The 23,170-nt window shown below is 37.6% G+C and overlaps 1 protein-coding gene across 5 annotated transcripts; it reads right to left on the reverse strand.

Annotated features, from left to right (window-relative positions):
- Window positions 1–2,649: 2,649 nt before the first annotated feature.
- On the reverse strand, window positions 2,650–20,645 carry LOC105040081 (uncharacterized). Of its 5 annotated transcripts, none has more exons than XM_029263009.2 (22): window positions 20,428–20,645; window positions 20,022–20,329; window positions 19,853–19,946; window positions 19,604–19,686; window positions 18,423–18,643; window positions 18,143–18,278; window positions 16,203–16,285; window positions 15,893–16,105; window positions 11,543–11,902; window positions 11,279–11,450; window positions 10,252–10,440; window positions 9,971–10,177; window positions 9,783–9,875; window positions 8,176–8,375; window positions 5,693–6,259; window positions 5,433–5,513; window positions 5,182–5,267; window positions 3,928–4,470; window positions 3,739–3,846; window positions 3,447–3,600; window positions 3,234–3,347; window positions 2,650–3,079 (listed from the first exon to the last, which is right to left on the reverse strand). In XM_029263009.2, the coding sequence occupies exons 1-21, from the start codon at window positions 20,546–20,548 to the stop codon at window positions 3,266–3,268; spliced, it is 4,101 nt and encodes a 1,366-aa protein (XP_029118842.1). In that variant the 5' UTR covers window positions 20,549–20,645; the 3' UTR covers window positions 2,650–3,079; window positions 3,234–3,265. The 5 variants fall into 5 exon arrangements, with proteins under 5 accessions (XP_029118842.1, XP_010914754.1, XP_019703891.1 ...); XM_010916452.4 differs by having other exon boundaries at window positions 3,928–4,575; XM_019848332.3 differs by lacking the exon at window positions 10,252–10,440 and having other exon boundaries at window positions 3,928–4,575.
- Between the last annotated feature and the right edge of the window lie 2,525 nt (window positions 20,646–23,170).

A 23,170-nucleotide genomic window follows, 5' to 3' on the forward strand; every position in this document is an offset into this window, starting at 1 on the left:
TCGATAGTCAGAAAAGGAAGAACAAAGTACGGTCAAACAAGGGAAAATAAGGTTCTTGCTTTTTGTGGGTTTTCCAGCAAATCCGATGGCTGGCGAGGGTGCACGACACCATGGAAAGGAGGGAAAGCAAGAGAGGAAGGAGGGCCAGGGCTTACCTTCGACTCCGACAGCTTCTCCGGTGAGAAATTTAGGCAAACACGGTAAGGGTGTCCATAGCTTCAGCAAAAGAAAAAAGAGAGAGGAAGGAACGCTGCTGTTCGGCATTGATTGCTAAGGACGGAGAGGGGGAGATTTATAGGTTGGAGGGGAGACCGAATCCTCTCTGGATTTGACTTCTCGTTCGATGATTTTGGGTGGAAGAAGACTCCTGTTAAGAGTCTTCTTCGTTTCGTTCTTTTTTTTTCTTTTCTTTTTTAGACTGTTTTGAGATTTGTGCAATAAAAAAAAATCAGATTAGCACATTTACCCTTCTTTCCAATGGGTTGGTAAAAAGGATCTATGACATTTCAAAAGAAAACAGACGAGGAAACAAGTTTTTCTTTTTCTTTGAAGTTCTTTCCAAATAGGTTCAAAAAAGGTGGTTGTTTTCAAGGAAAACCAAAAGGAACTTCTGTTTCTATTCCTCAAATTGTTAGAAAAACAAGGTTTTTATTTTTTTCCCCCTTTTTCATTGGCTTTCTATGCTGAGATCGTTTTTTATATCTTCGCCAAACTTTAAAATATAAAACAGATACCTTATCTGAATACCATCTGTTAACCAATATTTGAAAATTCTATTTCCAACAATTCAACACCGTCATAAGTGCATTTTACATACACTTCTCTATTTCGTTCCTTTATGTTTATGCAAATTGTGGATGCTGGTTTGACATGGTTATTTTAAATTAGTTGGTTAGATTTTTTTGCTTCAACCAATCACTTGTGGTTTAGTGAACTTGTAGACCTTGCGAATCCTAGAAACTGAGCCTATCATGTCCCCAACGCACAAATCTGGTTAGCATGTGAAATGGCTGCACATTCCATGGTTTATAACGCTAAAAAATATGTAAGGCTTATTGGATGAACAAAACATTAATGAAATCACCAATTCAAAGAATAAAATTAAAGCTCACTATTTTAACAAAAAAAAAAAAATCGAACTATAATATCCCAGCATCCAATAGTATGGAAGATCTTCTCACTCCTTTCCACCTCTCACTAATAAAGTGGAACCCAAATCTCAACCGAGTACTAAGATCATGTGGCTCTGAAAGGAAAAACAAGAAGTGGCTGGCATAAGCTAACAACTCAATAGGAATCCTCATACCCATGCGAAGGCCAATATAAATAAATGAACAAACAAATGGACAATCAACTCCGTAACAAATATAATCATGAGAATAATTATAATCTATTGTTATAGGGAAATGCTCGTACCAATTATTAAGAACTTGAATTTATTTCCTTACATTGTAGACAACAAGACGAACCTTATTTTCAATGGTGGTTCATTTTAAATTTATAATTATTTCATAACATAAGACATGCGAATTCGACCAATAGTACTCCAATAATCATTCAGATTCTAATGCAGCAAGCAACTTCACACCATTTCTATCTTTTAACAAGACTAGTGGATGGAATGGAATTGGTAATACTATGATCAAATACACATGCGTATAAGCAGTTACTATCCAGATTATACCAACCTCGAGCCACAATTCTTAACCACTATTCTATTCTTCGACTAAGCTAAAACCTATGAGTCCTATGTGGCAATCATTCGGCATGCATAACATGAAAAAAAATAAATAAATAAATAAAGGGGGAAGCACCTAGCTACTAGTATCTTGTTGGGTGAGCATATGCACTCGCCGTTGGATCCCAGGCCTCTGCTCCCCCCTCCCTTCCGGCGGTCCCACCGCACCTGCACCTGTGGCACGCTTCCACTCAGAAGACACAGCTGGCTCGTGGCCCTGCTGACCGCATGTGAAACGGTTTACCTTCGAGCCATATGCATTCTAGCTGATGAGAGGGCTCCCACATCTAAATCATGTGGTAGCACCTCGAGACTAGGTTCTATTAGCCTTTACTTCAGTACCCTTAAATCAGGCGGTCTCCTCCCGAACAGATTTCTTTCCTTCTGGCGAACATTCATTGAGCCTTTTCTCCACCATCAAAGCTTTGTTGGCCGTCTTCTTGCAAGTAGTCAATTAAAGTGGATGGATGCTACATGATTTGGACACCGACCCATTCTCTTGTGACATATAAGAAATAAAAACCAAATTATGAGCACCAAAGCATCATGGTGCTGCGAGCCCTAACATCAATGGGGAAGAAAATCAGATTAAATTCAAAATCCTAACCCTGAAACATTGTTACGGTAAATGGAGGGACATCATCACCAGGTAAAAGTAGATAGTCAGAAGGAAACTCTCTACAACTCCTGGAGGCATACAAAGGTTCCAAAGAAAACATTTACTGGTAAATATAAAGCTAAAAAAAAAAATCGTGGGCAAAAGAATGAAAGAGAGCATTACCAAGTACCGAGGCCTGATGGATTTTTTTTTTTTTTTCCTTAACACAAAATGACCAAATTTAATGATGATACTATGTAGAATATCACAAGACTCAAATTTTAAATAACGAAATTTCGAAGAATTTGGATACTGGCAGGATGAATTTTTATATTAAGCTCAAATTACCTTCAATAAAGAATAAGGCATGCACCGTATTTTCTTTTGTTGTTTATGTTTGCATACGCTACATGAAAATTCTGTAATTATACCTAACAAATATTGTTACGGGTATGTTGGGATACAATTTGGTTACAAAGACCAACTCAACCCTGAGCGCTTAGATTTTCAATAAATGGAAACAAGGCCACCTTCAAACCTGCATCCGCGTTGAATTGGCTGCAAAAAATTTTCACAATATGCTGAATAGTTATCACCAGCATCTACAAGTTCTCTTTGAGAACAAATGAAGCATAAGAATTGTCGCACTGAATCAGAACTATTTTCAAGACCATGGTCTTCAATATTGCCTCCCAAGGTCAATAACAAGACAGTTTCTCTCAGGATGTCAGTCCATGAGATGCCTGCAAGGACGAGAGCATTAATACTCAACATACAAAACGCTACCTTTCTGGATTTTTTTTTACAGCATAAAGGAAGAAAATGAGTGAAAAAGAATATTTATAACTATGAAAAATACAATTAATGAAGTTGAAAAGTCTTAGCAAATTTCAAAACCTGCAAAACTATTGGTACAGGGACACCAAGATCTATTCATCCTCATGAGAAGCATAGTACTCCACCATTTGCATGCCTCTTCCACCTACCACAATTTGATATCTGTTTCTTTTGCTGACGAGATAGCAAGAATCACTGATATATTAGCCAACCAGGTTCATACAAGAAACATTAACTGGAAAAAAAGAAAGGAAGATCCTCGAAAAGCTTTACCTGTCACAGACCATTGCATCCATCGTTTCTGGCTCTGGCACACTAATAATCAAACGGGCATGCTCAGTTAGTTTACCGCAATGGTCAATCTGCCAGCACCTGATCCGTTGGTCAAGACCAGTAGAGAAAGCCCAAATACCATCTGTCCAGATACCTACATAACAAAGTGAGAAGGTGAGAACCATGTGCCCTATTAAAGTTGCAGTGAACACTCATCGATGGTCATGATAAAAGTGGAAGGATGCCATAAGCCGGTGAAAATAACACAACAATAGGAGCAAGTAGCAGCTACCTTTCACTGCTGAGCTGTGAGCTGATGCAACTCTATTTTGATTTAGTATTTTAAGCTCGGTTTCATGATTCAAACTGAGATGAGAACACTTCTGGGTGAAGTTGGATCCTGCAAAATTATTTTCCATTTACTGAACTGCCAAGGGATGTAAGAAATATGAAAAATAAATGCACGTTTGCAATCACATACCCGACGGCTGCTGAATTGAACCACCCTGGTTTGCAAGATCACCTGGTTTTGGAGCCAGGTCTGTCAAATGTACTTCCAACTTAAAGCAAACACAGTGCACTGCCTGATCATCTCCACCACTCAAGAGACAGTAAGCACCTTCAGATCTTGAATGAAAGCAATCCTTCATCTCTGAAAAATGTAGACAATTGACACCTGATTGGTGAACAGAATTTAAGACATGGATGGGTCGTACTTCAGGAATTTCAGAAGCCAACATATTGGAAACTCTTTCTGGCATATGGCAGCTCCCCATTGTTTGTCGACAGCTTGTTTGACACTTCGCAGCATCAGTTTCTTGCACCGATGAACCCTTACTTGCAGTTTTATCTGGGGTTGGTTCATTAACATCACTGCCATCTTTAATTCTACTCAAACCATGTTGCACACCCTTTTTTGAATATTGAGTTGTCATTGATCTCCACCATCGCCCACCCTGGCTACCTCTTCCTGTTTGAGGTCGTCTTTGACAACCAATAAGCATTTGTGGTTGAATCTCCAAAACTAGTTGCATAAAACATTCGACAATTTCTGTGAGATCCCAGAAAGTAATGCTTCCATCTGTAGATCCACTGATCACAATATACACATTTCTGTTGTGCGCATCATCTGCAAACAGGCGAAGGGAATAGAATGGTTATGGAAAAGCAGCATGCAGATAGCGAGAGGCCCAAACAGCACAGTTGATTCTGTATCAGAAACATTTTAAAACTACATGTTTATATGAACCTGGCATTGTTTTTCTTTCAAATGGAAATAATAAAACCTGTTAATGCACTCAATTTTCCCACATCTACAAGCGATCCCAGGGAAAGATGTTTAGGACACCAAATAAATCACTTTCCCTTCAACCACAAAATGCTTGGTTATAAACACTCTTGAGTGCATGTACATACAAATGCTAACGACCTTAAAATTTTACACAAATAGAACTGGGAAAAACATTGAAAAGTGACATTCCATTGCTTTCCCCAGCATGCTCCACTCTGGAGTTGCAGATATTTTATCAAATTATTCCTTAACTACATTACACTCCATTCATTTTTGGCCTCAGTTCCATAGATTGCTTCCTGCATTAATCTCCTAATGTTCCAAACAAGACAACATGAAAAAGACCTTACACTACTCCTAATCTGCAGATGTATAGCATCTATCTAAGGTTGTGCTAAGGAATGAGTTAGAGATATTACCAAACTACTATGATAAACTACTCACCTTCAGAATGGGGAGACCCAGCAACAACAATATGTTGTAGTGCAAGAACTGGGGATGTTTGTGGAACCAATAAAGCAACATCAAACCTGAAAACCGCATGTCAATAAGAAAAGAATCATAAGTAGAAGGAAATAATTACAAGGATACTGCCACAAGTTTCTCCCAGACATCATTGCGAGAAAAGACTTTATTGAAGGAGAGAGGGAAATGAAAACAGAAAAAACAATTGCACTTTGATGAAAATTATATACCACAACCGATAAGGCAAAAGAAGAGCCCGCAGCATAAGTGTGGCATCAGAACAAGCTACCACTACGAAACACACTGTTGACCTGATGTATCAAGGAAGAAACACTAAACTGAGTTACTATTTTAAATAGAAATATACAATCAGGTTGACTCAATCAAATAAAAAAGAAATTATAGGGTTACAGGCACAAAAAGAAAATATAGATCTAAATCCAGAAATTGAGAACAATAGAAACCAGGATGCAATATCATATAAATTTACCTGCTATCTGTATGTTTCACATGAAAAGCAGTGACAGCCAGGTATCTCCAGTCATTTTCAGTTGGATCAATGAAGGCAGATTTGACCTCCTTCCTGTTTTCTGCGGAATGTGATCTACAAAATACGGTAGATTCTATAGTGGAAGACTTCTCTTTTTCAAAAATTTCCATCAGCTTTTCCACCCTGCGTTGGCCACTAGAAACCTTTCGTGGCAGGTGAGTGGAGAGCCACTGAAAAGATATTGATGGAAAATCTTGTTTCACAGGAATGGGCATACATACAGATTCTGCAAGTATCCCATTTAAATTTGCTACTTCACTGCCTGGTGCCTCATTTTGAAAAAGCCAAGAAGTTAAGACCTGCTTGGAACCGACAGATATAAGTAAGAACTGGTCATCTTTCCTAGGTATTGAAGGATGGCATGTACATTTGCCAGAGCCATTGTAAGTTTCACATCTGAATGTATAAATCTTTGGTATGAAACACAAAGACCTCACAGCTGAACCACCAACATGTTCACCAAGCAACTTAGATTCACACCAACTTCCCAAGTCAAAAGGTGTGTATCTGCATCACAGATCCCAGGTTTAGCCCAACTAGGCTAAATAATGTTTTTAAATCAGATAATAATTTGAAGTCATCCAATATAAAAAATGAAAGATGAAAAGACAACATGTGAAAATTTCAACATGGACAAGCTTAAGCACATACAAATTAGCTTGCAGATCCTATCAAGTTTACAAAATCAAGAAACAAATTATGGGAATGCATCTATTTGGTTTATTTATGATTTCGCAAGCTATCATATAACATTGCCATAAAATATCTATCCTTATACATCTTGGGGCTCAGCTTCATTAATACTTTCTTGCCACCCGTTTTGGTCTTGGGCAGCATTCCGTACCAATGGAAGCTTTGCTTACCCCTTACCTCCTCACTTCCTCTTAGTTCCATGTCTTCTCTTCTTCCAACATTTTCCACGCTGCTTGGAATTATCTTCTAAGGGAGTAGCCCTACTTTGGGAAACAAATAAATACAACTAGTTCTCCATTGCTTTATTACCATTTCTTCCAATTCCTAAGCCTCTTGATATGCTCGTGAACTTGATCACATGCTCCTAACTTTTTACCACATATCATATAATACTCTATCAGGTTAAAAGAAAATCAGCAAATGTCAGACACGTCACTTTTCCAGACAAGTTTATGGAGAAAGGAAATGAAATTGAATAGCTATGCTCTTGCATCATGTAGATGCAAGGGGAAAATCGCATAACAAAATTTTAGAAGGCAACGAGGATGTATATAAATCATTTTAAACATGGCAGATGTCCTAAAGAAATGGTAAAGAATCACACTGAATGCTATGAGATGTATATAAAGAATTACTGTAGACTGACAAACTGTGAGGAATGTCTAGGAAGTTCTTGCTCATAGGAATCAAATTGAAGGTAATCATCCATTAGCATAAGGTTTCTTGGACTTTGAATAGAACAATGAAATTTAAATTCCAATATATACTACAAAGTGACTCAATATTCAAAATTCACACAGAAGGAGGCATCTGTAAACTGACAAATAGTAAATATATGAAGGATCCTTCCCTGTCGCATCTAGCAAAAAACATTCTTGTTTAATTCTACTTGTGAGGTTTGCATCCGACAATGATAAACATCACACAGACTTATCCAATCTATTCACATTCAGCTATACAAATCCTACCAAACAACATTCTTTTTTAGCTCTACAGGCGAGGTATGCATCGGACAATGACAAACATCACACAGCTTTATCCAATCTATTCACATTCAGCTATACAAATCCAACCTTCCACGAGTTATATTACAGGAAAAATAATCAGTAAGGGAATTCATCTCTAATTCCTTCTTGTTACTTGGGAGCTATTACTGGCAAACCCTCCTCTTTTCAGACCCTTCATCCTCAACCAGAGAAATTTTTAACTGCAACCAGTGATGTGTAGCGCACATGTATTAGTCAACCAAATAGTTTTCCCTCACTTGTGGTTTTCTTGCACTGCTTATTTTATAAGCTTCCTTAGATGTGTTTTTTCTCATTTCACTCTAGGTTTATCATAAAGCCTACTCCACTGGCAATTGTTCATCATTCATGTGACTTCTTTACAACCCATTTCTGCCATCAATACAACATATCTGATCTATCAATTCTCTTATCGAATTGATATGCCAGGATTCAGCAATAGCATAAACAAGTTGCATCAAACTTGACACACCCTAGTCATGTCTCCTTGTCTACAAACAAGATTGCAGATATTATATTCCATGAACTTAGGGTTCAAATTGCAAAGGGGAAGGAGGGGAGGCGGATAATAAATAATTTGTAAAAAACTTTCCACTAAAAGTCATGAATCAACATTAACATGATAAAATGAAGTTGCCAGCATCCAGCTGTTCTTGAACTATTACAATTCAAGCATTATTCAGAAATAAAATCACATAGCCCAACCTTGTCAATCGCACAGTCCCATCTTCACAGCCTGTTGCAACCCATAAATAATGGCTTCTCTTTGGATTTGACTGCAACTCTGGAAAAATGAAACGTAGCGAATGCATCTCTCTTCCATGACTTTGCATGTGCAGAATCCGAGGAAATAACTTACTCTCCACAGAGGACAACCATAGTCTGTGAATATGAATAGTGTGATCCTGGAAAACAGAGAGCTATTATTTTAATATCATGATACTGCCTGCTTATTTAGCAAAAATGCAGTTCATTTTAAGTTTTAAGCTTCCTCGAGGAAGTGCATGGTCATGGAACAGGGGGAACTATCAAAACTTAACATAACTTAGTGACATTACAGGCTCTCGACCAGCAAACAAAACAAGATGACTATGAATATGCACTTAATTCTACAATCTAAGATTACAGAGTGATAAAACAAAGAAAGAACCATGTCCTTCAGAGCACTTACAGACAGTTTTGGACTTTAAAAATTAAAACATGGGGGTTTTAATGAAATTTAGTGAATCACGAGGTATATCCTTGTCCGAAAAACTTAATTGAATTCTAATTTTAGCTTTTTCACAAGGAGCTTTCTATCTTTGATATCTTATATAGTTAGCTTGTTGAGCCCTGTGGATGGATTTATGCATGTAGGGACTTATATCTTGCAAAACCTAAGTCAAAACCTCGAGTGCTTTAAATAAAAACATAATTGAACACAAAGATAAGCTTCCAATACATGAAAACGTGAGTAGCAGATGTACCAAAGGATTCTGTTTCCTATTCATTTTTTGCTGATAGTGATTGGTGGTGGCAGACATGTGTTTTGACATTTTCGAGGAAGCTTTTAGAAACAGATATCTGCACTTTATTTGGTCAATGCAATAGGAATAGGAGCTGATAGCACAAAAAAGCTGAAGCTTTGTATGACATGATAATGATATGATATTGATAAGCATCATTCACCAATATCATGCCAAAATATACAGAAAATACAAGCTGTGATAGCAAAAAGAAACTATATGAAAAAAATATCAGATCTGAATATTTAAAGGAGTTATAACAGAGAAACTAACAGATGTAAAGGGAAAAAAGCAAAACTTTCCAAGAGATCTAAATATTCTCTAAGAATGCACAATAATATCAGACCTTTAAAGTTCATGAGGATTTTGGATACACACAATACCCACATATGTATAATGAAGGATGAAAATTTTCTTTGCTCAGCTTCTAAAAGGATCTAGTATGCAGACTGCATGTGTCACCATGAAAATCTTTTAAACTTCAAATTGTTTCCTTTACTACCAATAATCAAATTGTCATGTCACTTTGAATATTTCCTTCAGTGATGCAACCTTAGTGCATTGCATCTTCATTTCATGGTAAAATTCATGCACCTTCTTGATTCATTATACTAGCTAATGACAATACTTGAATTGTTAAAGAATATTAATGGGCAAAAAGATAGTGAGCCAAAGATTTTCAAACCCCTCAAGGGCCTGCCGAAGCATTGCACATAGTTTTTGTGAAATTGCTGTATTGCTTACCAAAGAGGCTGGTCAAGTGAAGCAACTTCTTAACAAGTGCGAGAACAAGTAACAGCAACAAACCTTCAGATAAGCAAAACAGTTCTGATATTCAGGTACAGCACCAAAATGATAAGAATATGGACGGCGCCACCCCCCACAAGGAATCTGTATTGTCTGCAAGATCATGTTTAGAAGTGCATTAGAATTGCATAAAGAATCACATGTAACTTACAACAAAAGCTCTAACATTTTCAGACTGGAACAAGTACCTTAGTCTCGTTTGTTAAGTCCCACATGATAAAATCTACAGATGTAAAACCTATTGTGTAACTCCCCAGTGCTAGGTCCTCACAGTTCGATTTGATGACAACAGATTGAATTGTACTTAATTCCTTCACTTGCTTCATCCCAATAAACTCCAGTTCTTGCAAATTCTTGTCATACTTAAAATTACAAATGCATCCATCTCCTCCAGTCTGTAAAAGAAGAAACATAACAGATTTCAGTCCTCACTTTTGGTGACACAATACATGTTCAAATTTTGTCTTACCGTGCGTATTTTAACATGGTCAAGATTTGGTGTATCAATATAAATGCTTGTGACACTAGAAATCCCATGGGCACCTTTAAAACGATTAATAACAGGGATCTCCACTGTCTCACAGCAATTGGATGCCATCAAGCTCTCCGACAAGGGAAAGACACTAAGATTACCACGTTTGTCACCACATATCAGAATCTACAAGAAATTCATGGTCAATTAAGCGATAACAGAATATGATGTCTTTTTTCTAACTTTTGCATGAAGGAAATAATTCTTGACGGACTTTAGACAACAGAAATAAAGCCTTTTTCCAATTCACTCAAAAGGACTAAGCAAATAATTGAGACATGTTTTCAACCCAGAGTAAACCTTCATGAATCGTGCATATCTAATAATCTATGCATGAGATGCATATCTCCATGATACATGATCAAGCCACATAGGGTTGCATGTGCAAAAGATATATTACATAAAGGAAGCATTGCAAAAAGAAAATCTATGAAAGCGAATCCAAATTGTTTCATCTATGATGTATTGCCATGTCTAACATGAAAATCTAGAATTGGCATTTTAAGTCTAGTTTAACTTAATTTGCATTGCATCAAAAGGTTCCAACTTTATGGATCAAGGTACCATCATCCTCTTAACCTGACTCGGCACTCCAGAAGTTGGGAAAGAGACCAAAAAAGCAAATAAGTAGACAGACCTTTCTCATTGGTTATGCATTATAAGCTCATGTGATGAAGTTGCAAAACTGTTTTCATCCATACATTGGAAAAATATCTAAACAAAGAGGCAAGAAATGAGCCGATGTGAGGTGAGCTTATACCATCCATCAGAAAGCAAAACACAAGGGGGGAAAATGACATGCATACATCCCTTGATATGGTCATGACATATGACATGAACAAGGTAGAAACAATGAAGATTGTATGAAGCAGTTTATCAGATACTTTATTTGTTTTCTCATTATAGTACATACACTATGCTATTGCTTATTTGATTTATATACACACACAACACAAAGTATTACCTCCTCTTCAACCGATGCATTGATACACATGATTCGTTCCCCAAAACATGATATGTATGCTGCAATAAGAAACACTTTAGGATCTGCAGTAATGTCATGAGCATTAGATGGTAATGCATCCTGTATTTTCCACAACTTCAGTGTTCCTCTAGGATCAGCTGTGAAAAGATGGCTGCATGAAGGAAATCGAAGAGTTATCAAGTATTGGTAAAGACTTAAGAATCACAAACAGGTGGAGCATAAATATAACTTAATAATACTTACCTACATCCTAAAGACTTGCACCAATAAACTCCTAGCAGCTGTCTCTCTTTCTCTGCTGACCAGGTGAAAGATAATGCCATTCTTGGGGTGGTATCATCATTGATTAGTCTGATTACTGTCACATTTCCTTTACCATCTCCAACAGCAACAATATCTTCCTTGTCCAAATAATGCTCCAAAGAGTTCATGACCGTTATATCCATACAAATGATTGGCGCACCTTCACTTACTTGCGTAAGTTCACTCCACCTTATGTCCGAAGGACTACACAGCTCAGCACAATGCAGGAAGCCATTATTTGTGGCAACATAGAGTAAATTTTCTTGAGTGAATTGTAGGCATCGGACATATTCACTTTTGCTGCACCAACACAGCTAATAAGAAGTCATTTGGAAAGATTATAAACCAGGAAGTTTATGCAGAAATTGTATGGGAAACATGTTTTACATTTAATGGATATGTATACTCTGGTTCCACTTTACTGTGCAGCATCTTCTTCTGTTTTAATTCATTGTTGCTGAGTGTAATGAAGAATAGTCATTCCATTATTCAAGAAAGTAATGGGGGAGGAAAGTTATTCTAACATATACAACATTGGACCAAGGACTGGTGTACTGCCCAAGTTTGGGGCATACCAACCATAACAGGGGTGGACCAGCGCAGTTGCGGCCCTCAGTTCGAGAAACTGACAAGGGAAGGGGAGAGAGGGAAGGAAAGAGAGAAAAAGATTGAAAGAAAATGGAGAGAGAGGGAGGTGGAGCGATAGAGATGCCAAGAGAGGGAGAGAGAACACCCTCAGAAGCCCTCCTCCTCCTCCACCCATCCGAAAGGGGTGCTCTCCCGGCATCTCTCTTGCTCCCCCCCACACCCTCTCCTGACATCTCTTTTGCTCCCCCCCCCCTCTCTCTCCTCTCTTTTGCCAAGCCCCTATTTCAAATGAAATGGGGGCTCCACCCAACGGCCCCTACAAACAAGTGAAGGAGGAGAGGAGGGCTTCCAAGGCCCCTCTTTCTTCCCCTCCCAACATCTCTCTCCCCCCTCCCTCTCCAGATTTCCTTTGTCGATGGAACAGCATGGCACAGTTCTGTACCATACCGTCAGCCTACAAACAAGTGTTGGCACAGTACCAATCATACGATCCCATTTTGCCAGTTTTTGAAACCATGACCAACAGAAATGTATGCTCTAACGAGACTACTACAAAATATTTACTCATGGCTGGGGCAAGTTCTTCTATTTTGGTTCATAGTTTTTCTTAGCATATGGTTTATCCTGGGAGAGATCAAGCTTCAAAAAATAGTGAGTGGTCTTATCAATACATATCATCAAATGATACAACTATTAGATAAGAATCTACAATGCACTAAAACACCCTCGTTAACAATCCTTTACTCCAACATCATCTAAGATTCCTCAAACAATGTGATATCTCAGACCAAATAAATCTTTAACCCTTCCTCCTCCTACCAGTAGTACAAAACATTCTTATAAATTATAGTACAAGTATGTAATTTGTTTCAAAGACGAAACCTCTAAGCATGAAAAAAATCAGCGAATGCATCCGCTAATAACTATTAAACTACAGAGGTAAACTATTTCCTCAAATATCCATCCTAAATTCAATATTTAATGCATTCCATGTGTCACGCCCCAAATCCGAGACATAACACGGCCATGCTACTAAGGGATAGAGCCCACGATAACACGAAGCCAATCCATCATAATCATCTAAAATCCATCAAATAAAAGATTCAATTTCTTTATTCATCAGATAATTAAACCAATATTGGTTCAGAGTATCTAAATCCAAAATCAAATACAAATCCATATCTCAAAATCCATAATTATTTACTATAAGTTCGTGATCATCATATATCTAAACCTCATCTACAAAATTTCCAAGCTTGCATCACAGATCTCCAAATCTGGATTCCTTTTGCCGGTCCTAACCTTATTCCTCTGTTCAAACAAAAAGAAAACAAAAAAGAATATGAGCTACACTAGCCCAGTAAATAGAACTTGCGCTTTCTTATCGGATCAAGCATAAATTTTTCATGATAATGCAACATTTAGAAAATAACAGATAATACAAAATAAAGCATTTCATAGAGCATATAATAAAACGAGTCATAAACCAATCATGTATGCATAAAATCATGTATATTTCACAATCATGAATCATAAATCATTTTTGTCATGTATTCATGTCAAGTTTCGAAACATTGCTCCCAGATATTCGTGCTAAAGTCACTACTATACCCGTGACAGGGCCATGTTTCTTAATCGACAGAGTTCTTGTTTCGTGTGCCAACTTTATACCTGTTGGTGGAGCCATGTTTCATGTGGATGCTAGCTCCAGATGTCGACCTTCCCGAAGGGATTCATTCATAGCTATCTGAGAGCCTTTGAAATCTTTATATTTTTTTCTTCTTACATACGTATACATAGATGGAAAAAACAATAAAATTCATGCTTCATAATCATGCTATTTTCATAAAATACATTCATAAAATCAATGCTCATAATAAAACATGATTTTTGACTTCACATATACTGATCCTTAATTTATGAAAAATATGATTTCATCAATAACGATTCTTTGCATAGAAACATGATCATTTAAAAATAAATAAAGAGCATAAGATCTACTTACCTCGTTCATCTTAGATCTTCAGACTTCGTTGGAAGAATCAGCTAATCCTATTTAAAATATCAAATCATCATCAATTTCTATTCTATAAAAATAATAAGATTAAATCATAAGGAAAGAGAACTATTGATCGAATGTGTCGGACCATCCAGATACCAGGGCAATTCAGGACCTCTGATCTGAGGGTCAGATTTAAGTAACTTGATCAAGAAATTGTGAAGCACAAATTAGATCAAGATCAATCAATAAAGTTCATTAATAATGAATTTGAAAGATCCTTGATATGATCAATGAGGTTGACATACAGCACGGATATCAAAGCAACTTCGGATCATCTTGTTGGAGTCAATATGAGCTCCTAAAAGATGAAGGCATGACTCGGTACAGGATTCATAGATCTTCTTAGAGAGAGAAAGTCGGTCATGAGAGAGAAAGTAGAGAAAGAAAGTGGAGAGAGAATCTTCATATCCTTCAAAAGTGGCAATCATGATTGAGATTATTAGAGGTCATATCAAGATGACTTAATATGGATTAATTATAATCGATGTTATCAATTTCAAATAAGAATCGGATCGGGATCTAATCTATTGCACGAATTTTGGAGCAATCTCAGATCATCATATTTTCATCTCAAGTTTATCCAAAGATCTATAAAGCAATCAGAGAGAGAGAGAGAATGACCCTAGAGAGACAAAATCCATAAAAAGAGATAAAAGGTCTAGAGAGAGAAAATAGAGAGAGAAACTGGAGAAAGAAGGTAAAGAGAGGAGAGAGGAAAGAGAGAGAAAATTCTCTCTTTTTTTTTCTTTTTTTTTCTATTTTTCTTTTTCTTCTTCTTCTTCTTTCTTTTTTTTTTCTTTTTTTTCTTTTTCTTTTCTTTTCTTTTCTTTTTCTTTTTCTTTTTCTTTTTTTTTCTTCCTTCCCGTGGCCCACTTGGGCAAAAACAGGGACCGTGTGGTCCCCCCTTTGGTCGGCCGATCAGGGGCCGCAGCCGGCATGACGGTGGCCGGCGGCAAGAGAACGACTCTCCCGAGGCTCGGAGGGACCAAGGCCGGCAGTCGGCAGTGATTGCCGGCGTCGGAAAATCAAAGAGAAGAAGAGACCAAACAGGAGGTCCCTTCTCCGACGAAATCCGGCAACACCCGTCGCCGGCAATTGTGCACAGAAGCACGAGAAAAAAGAGAGAGGAGAGAGGAAGAGGAAGAAGGGCTTACCTCAGCCTCCAGTGACCCCGCCGGCGAGAAATCACGGCGAGCACGAATCTGCCGCGGCTTCAATCGGAGAAATCGGAGAGGAAACACCGGCGATCGTCGATGATTGCTATATCCTCTCACAGAGGAGAGGAGGGGGGTTCTTATAGGGCTCATTTTAGGGTCCTTCAATGGCCCTAGGACTCCGATTTTCAATCGGAACCGGAGAAGGAGAAGACTCCGATCGGGAGTCTTCTTCCCCTATTTTTTTTTTTCCCTCTGGATGGGCTTAATGGGCTTTAGGCCCAACAGGCTGGGTTATCACACCATGTCTATTATTACTAGTAGAAAATTTATAGGACCAACAACTTTAACAAAATGCAGAAATCATTCATAGCTTGACCTTTCTTTTTTTTCCCAATTTCTATTTAATATCATCCCTTCATACTTAATTGAAAGGAAACGAGGCTGCACTACATGAACATAAAATAAATCAAAAGTAAATATTACCTATCCATCAGATCAATATGTTTTGATACTTTAGGAGCACAAATGTGAAAGATTTCTGTCTCGTCCTTTGACTCATTGGACACCACATTCTGTTCTGCTGCCTCTCCATATGAAGAGAAATGGAGTTGATGTACTTTGATTGCAGAATCAAATCCAGCAGTAACAAGAAGGGAAGAGCTTGGGTCATATTCACATCGCCATATTCCTCTTCCACTAGACGAATCACAATTACAATAACAGATTATATAAGCTAAGCAAAAGATCCATTAATTTATGAAGTTTAATTCAGTAGAATATATCAGCTACTTACATGTGTTCCTTGAACATCATTAACTGGTTACCATCCATTCCCCACAAACGACACGTACAGTCCTCACCAACTGTAATAACTATCTAAATGGCAAATTCAGTTTGAAGAAGCAATTAGAGATCCATGTTTCTCAGAATAAAACAGGGCTGCGATTGAAAACGTGCCATTGCACCGAATGTAAGCTCTATCATTCAATTTCCTTAACTTGACAAAGTATGACTACAATACAGATGAATAGGAATCATATGAAACAAAATTCATTTATTTATTGTTAACACTTTCGTCTAACAGCACATAATGCTCAAATGCAAATGCATCCTCACCCCAATCTCCCCTACCTACTTTGTGTATAGCAGTTCCTTACAAAAAGTTTTAATTAAAAAAGCTTTTCTCTCACATTTATTATTAAGATAGACAGTGTGTTTATTTATGGACTGCGGAGAACTAATGGTACTGTCTCCTATCACAAAAGGTTCATAAGAAAAAACACTGCAAGTTAATTCAAATATATCATCCGAAGGCACTTTTACGTTCTGTCAGAACTTTCTAAAGAGGTCGAGCCTAATATAACCATCACAACATCATTTATTCATATCTCAATAGTAATGCTGCAATTCCAAGGAGATTACTTGCATCCTTAGGATGATCTTACAGATCCATTCAATTTCTTTTTTTTTTTTTTTTATTCAATGATGAAAATATGTTCCCTTGGAAGAAGCTCTCAGTACTTCTCAACCCTTTGCCCATTGAGATTTGAGAAAGTTGTTTTTTCCTTTCCAAATCCGAAAGATGACTACCTGCGGAGTGTGACAAATATCTTAGTTTACTATTAGTCATCTTTAATTCATTACAAGGAAAGAAACAATGGCAAATGCATGAATGCTAATACAAATTTTAGAATATGATAAACGGTGACGAAACCATTTTTTATGCACATATACCCAGCAAAATTTGAAAAACATGATCTACAAGGGTCCAACACCTAAAGGATACTACCAAATTTTTAAATCAACACAAGCATCTCACCATCAGATGAAGAATATACTTTTTTGCCTATCAAGCAACAGAAATGCCTACACATCACATACCACATGAACTTGGGCACTGAAGATTTTTAATGTAACCAAGCAATATATTAAGGCTGAGCCATTAATAAATGGGAGCCAGCTTGGATTGTTTGCCACCCACATCCAAAGACTTACGCAATTCCTTGGCTGCATTACACAACTCCAAAATTGTTGGCATGCATATTTGCGCCCCTTAGAGATGTTGATTTATATGTAAACTATGAAGACCCAAAAAGTGTATCCAATCTATCTCTTACAGTACTTGATATGAACCATCAAAAGGGGTTGGCTATGTAGCACAATTCTCAGAGTTGAGATAAATGCTCCTATTGATATCACCAATATTCTCCCACCAAGCGGGGGCACTGGTGTGAGGTACCTTACCAAAGGTGCAAAACAATTAAATGGCACATTGCTGGATCACTAACACACTGCTTTTTTCGCTTATTTAAAGCACTTCCAAAGTTCCAATACTAAAATATAAATTGGAGCCAGATGAACTTCTCTATCAGGTGAAAACTTATTTCAATACTACAATAGTAAGTTATGTTTCTGTAAAGATAATTGTTTGAGGACAATGTGATGAACAAGCTATGTTTCCTTCCAGAACTATAAAGTTAAAAAAATACTGATAACCACCACAGCCTCTATGAATCAAAAAGTGCAGGATAATATGAATATATAAGCCAAACACACAATACGTCCAAGTATAACAAGCAGCATCTCCAACTATGTACCTCAAAACACGTGCAGCAGGAGCAATGCATTCCACTCAACAAAAGCATGGTAATGCGTTAAATATGGTTAGGAATAGTATAAACTAATCATATACATAGAACCAATTAAGAGGATAACAGAAAATAAAAAACTTACAGAATCAGAGATATAGCAGTCCCAGATTCTAGCATTGTGTCCAAACAATGTGACGTTTGCTGCAACATAATGACCAGGAATCTCACCAAGATCACCAAAATCCTGCCTTTGATCACTAACTATCCAGACACGAGCACTGTCCTAACAATAAGGCCAAAATAATGTACAAATTATTACAGAACTTCAGGACCTAGGGTAACAACAACCAATGTACTAAAAACCTCATGTCATTTAAAAAAAAAAAAAGATAATAGGAGATAAAGCTAGCCAGCTTATTCACCTGCGATCATCAGAAACAGACATCAATTTTGATCCATCAGCAGACCATGTTATACGAAAGATTGAACCTTCATGTCCAGTGAGTCTGCTTGAATGAACAGCCATGTATTGTTGATCAGGAAGCCAAGTTTTTGTGTGGCCCAATGAGCTGTGATTATAAGACTCCTTCGCAGATTTAGATAAAGGAAGAGGAGCATGTGGAATTAACTTCCAAATAATTATCTGTCAAAATACCACTCAGTTTCAAAAATTTGAAGACTTGATACCTTTCAAACACATAATGTGTGTTACTAGTACTCTTTGAAACGTAGATATGCATGCATGTGTATACCAACACACTTTGAATAGTTGTTAAAAAAAAAATTCCATCTTCTTGGCAAATGCTAGGACAAGACAAAAAATGAAACCCTCAATAAAGGCCAAGACTAAATAGATGGTAAACTGCCATGAGTTATATGGCTAACATGCACATATATATGCACTTATGTATACATTCACAGGCATATGCTAACATACAAGTCCATTTGCCTGAAAGCAGCATATGAACAGCCGCTAATTTAGTAACAGAACAAAATATGTCTAAGAGACTAGTATTTAAAAAGAGAATAAGTCAAAGCAATAAACAGCATATAGAGTGTTTATACAATTAATGCAATTTTTTCACCCACCAATAATTAGAATGTTTGATTGACTTTCCTTCTTTTATAATCATATGAACATATATCCATGACACACCACTGAAATCAAGAAATGTCCACAGACAAATTAAACTTCCTAGTAAAGAAAACATAAAGGTAAAAGAAAGAAGACATGCAAGAAGATGTTGAAGTAGCAGGGTGTCCCAAAGAAACAAGGCAGGGTCATTCATTGTCCAAGCTATGGCTCAAGCATGCAACATCAGATTGTTGCTCGTCAATGTCAGGATTAATTCCCCGCTCTAGATGCCTTGATTGAATTCTAAGCAAGAAGATTAACAGCAGCATAGTAGTCCAAAAATTGACTAACTTGAAGATTTCAAAATAACTGTAGATGCTGAAATTTTAGTAGTTAAGCAAAAGCCTCATCTCGGTAAACCACAGTCTTAGGTCATACATAGAAAGACCTTTTTTTGATTCAAACTGCCATGGCAATGAAAAGAAAGCAATTTTAGAAATCAAATGGTAAATGAGAAGAAAGACACACCTCGTTAAAAATAGTGCCCGAAGCCACACGGAGAGTCTTCATGCTGTCTCCCCACATCCTCATGGAGTACAAAAGGCACCGCTCTACAGACAATAAAGCAATGCATGTGCGCATGAAAAGATCAACTTTGACCAAGATATACCAAAATACTAACCAATTGCTTCACTTGAGCAGAATTAATAAGGCCAATTACATAGGTATTTCCTTAAATTAAACTAATTGAAGTTTCCATATATATATATATCAAACCTGAGGATTTCACTCGGGAAACGACATTAGACATACTAAGATCCCACAAAGCAACCGAATTATCGCTGAGACCCAGCACAAGAATACCATCTTCCTGCCACCAACTGTCAGAGTCAAACAACAAACAGCATCCAGTAAAAATCCAATTTTAGTAAATGCCGAAGTTTACCTTCAGGAAGCACGCGTCCAGGACCCAGTGGTCGAACGCCGGCAACCGGCAGACTAACTTCAGCCCGACGCCCACTCCATCCCCGACCCGACTGCTGGATACCGCATCAACGCGCAAGAGGAACAGCTTCACCGTGCGTTCCCCGTACACGGCAATGAAGAAACACGCAACGTCCGGAGAGAAAGACTCCTCCTTCGAGTCGGGGGATCGCAAAGAGATGCCGTGAACCCGGACGCCTTCGAAAACATGGAAGGAGTTGAGGAGATTCCCAGATTCCACGTCGTAGACCAGAAGCTGTGATCCAGTTCCTTATCGAGAAAAGATAAAGGAATAAGAACGATTAGGGTTTCAAAGAACAAAAAGAAAGAGACTGAGGAGGGGGGGAGGGAGCGGGAGAGGGCGTTACCGGCGAGGAGGAGGGGAAGAGGGGAGAGGCAAGAGGGTAGGGGGAGGAACGAGACGGCAGAGATCTCGCCAAGATAGGGGCCAGATCGGAGGCGCCATGATCTCCGCTCGCCGTCGGCCATTGCCGCGGCGGGGGCTTGAGTAGAGCAAGCGTGCGTGCGAGCGAGCGGGCGGGCGGTAGGGTTTTGGGAGGTTTCCACTCTGGAAAAATTCCAGTCTGTTGGCCCAGGGCTTCGTAACTTCATATTGCGTTAGTATCGGCAAATACGCTGACGATATTACGGCAAGTTTCTTCGTCCCCGTGATCATGGGCTGGACTTGAGTACAGAAAATGTTCTATTTTAAATAGGGCCGACACGAAGCCTCGCCCATCATGATCAGCTTCTAGCGTCACATTGACTTAATATCGGCCAAGTCGCTGACGACATTAGGGCAAGTTTCTTTTAGTGCCAAACCCGGATGACGATTTAAACCCAACTGGGTTGAACACAAAAGGTATAAGCAAGTGATTGATTTATACAGAATTTCACAACACTGACCAAGCCTAATCAAACACAATATGGCCACTTGAGTACCTTTTTATTACAAAATTTGACACCTTTGTCAGATGATGGATGAGAACCATGAATCACTGCTTTATTCGATATTGATTTCCAGAAGAATTTCAAAGAATCTGATTATTCTCTCCAAAATCTCAACATAAGGCCCATGTATCAACGTGTCCGTTTTAGTCTAGTCTGGGTGGAGGGGTGACTAATTCTCTTTTAGAATCTATCCATTTGATGATCTTATATGATACTTTCAAGAACCTAATCAGCGTACAGATTGGTTAGCAGCTAGAGGCTCCAAACTTGAGTATCCTTCTCATGACAGTATTTCATTGGAGCTATCTATTCTTGTTCGAGTTGGCAGTTATGTTCTTCGATTTTTGAGATCCAGGTCCTCCCACAAACAAAAAAATAAAAAAAAATATTTATTTCACTAATTTCTTCATACTAGTCCATATAATTACTATGTTTGTGTATTAATTTCTCAAAATTTTATATTTGCATATATCAAACCTTACAATCCTTTAGTTATAATATGGAAATTACATATTTTACATATTTAGCTAGCATACTCTGTAATTTACATGTGTTATTATTGAAAGTGTGCTTGCTAAATATGCACATCTATGTTTATCTCATAACCCTAGTGTTTGCGACTTTTCTTGGGAGTTTTTTATTTGTACATGCATAAAACAAAACTACATCTCCATCTTGAGGACGAAAACTTTATAACCATGTTAAGATATGCTTTTTCTTCGTTCCCACTTTCAGTCACCAAATTTTGACTCCTTTTGGAGTGGAGATGAAACTAAACAAATTATATATACATGAGCACTGTGAAATAAAAAAAAAATATTTTCCAGAGCATTTCATAACATGGCCATTTTTCTCCCATTTTGTAATAGTATGAATCTCGGTCCTACTGGCTTGCTTAATAACAAATAAAGAGTACATGGAGATGAAAATTAAGCATGGTAAGGTTTTTTGAAAATTGCATCTGAATCTTGCATTCATATCCTCTCCTCGATTGGAGGATTTAAAAATATTAAAAAAAAATAAGCCGGTATCCATGAACCTCTTCTTTTTTTCTTTTTTTTTTATATAAAGTATAATAACTAGAGTAACCGAAAATGTGCCATAGTTGGTAATTTTGAAAAGCTCTTACTGCTGGCCTTCAAATGTCATGTCGCCAGGTGCACCGGAAAGGGAGAGAGATGGGAGCAAGAAAAGCTAATGGCTAGGTAAAGTTTTATATAATCTACTACATACAACCAAGATTTCTCTTGGTGGTATAATAGGGAAGAAACCTATACTTGAGCTTTGAGATGGAGCATGGGAGTTCCCACCCTACCATGAATGCATGACTTCCTATTGCTTTTTCATGCATGATTAATAGAAGCCCTCGTTAGGGCTTACGTGGTCTTTGTTTTGAATAGGTGCATTTATATGAGCAAAAATTATAGTATTGACCACATCTAGAAGGATCAGTGCAAATCTCAAAGCATATGCATGATAGATAACGTGCATTTGAGAATTTGTGAATACAAGAGTTACTGTGGTATACTATTTACCATGGAATTTGAGTGATCTATCTGAGCATGATCCAGGTAATAATTTCTCAGCTTCTTGTTTAAACCATATTCTTATTGGAATGGACATGTTTCAAAATGGCTGCATAGTAAGAAGAAAACCCGCACAATATATCTTAGGAGAACTCAGTAGGATAAGACTAAACATATATATTTTTTTTTTTTTTGATGAGGAGACCAAGTATATGTGATTTAATGGGGAGATCACTAAAAGAATCTCGTTAGAAGCTAAATATGTGGAATGACTGAAAGAAGATTGGAGAGACATAGGCTCAATGGAGATATGGTAAGAATTTAGCCAATCAAGAATTGTTATCGGTTTGATAATTGGTGTAGAATGATTGTGTTGGAGGATATGCTTAGCTGAAAGCAACTAGCAATAATTATCAAAACTACCAAATATGGACAGCAGCTCACAGAACAAATCGTTATTATATATGTGGGCACTTATTATGTATTTATTGAGAAATAAATAGAATTGTGCTATGTAGAGATCTTTTGGCAATAAATCCAATCAGCTTACCTGTATTTTTATTTTTATTTTAATCTTGTATCTTGGAAGTAGATGTAACTTAGCTTTTTGATGTAGCCCGACACTACATGCTCG

Source organism: Elaeis guineensis, chromosome 1 (genome assembly GCF_000442705.2).
Source record: "Elaeis guineensis isolate ETL-2024a chromosome 1, EG11, whole genome shotgun sequence".
Taxonomy (NCBI): domain Eukaryota; kingdom Viridiplantae; phylum Streptophyta; class Magnoliopsida; order Arecales; family Arecaceae; genus Elaeis; species Elaeis guineensis.

What these genes read in the sequence shown, in the direction of transcription:
- LOC105040081 (XM_010916452.4), bottom strand. Translation starts at nt 20,548, where the DNA reads ATGGCCGACGGCGAGCGGAGATCATGGCGCCTCCGATCTGGCCCCTAT. An exon ending in ATGATGTTCAAGGAACACAT is followed by an intron (nt 16,106 to 16,202) that starts GTAAGTAGCTGA and finishes TGATTCGTCTAG; the next exon opens with TGGAAGAGGAATATGGCGAT. An exon ending in ACTTAACAAACGAGACTAAG is followed by an intron (nt 9,876 to 9,970) that starts GTACTTGTTCCA and finishes ATGATCTTGCAG; the next exon opens with ACAATACAGATTCCTTGTGG.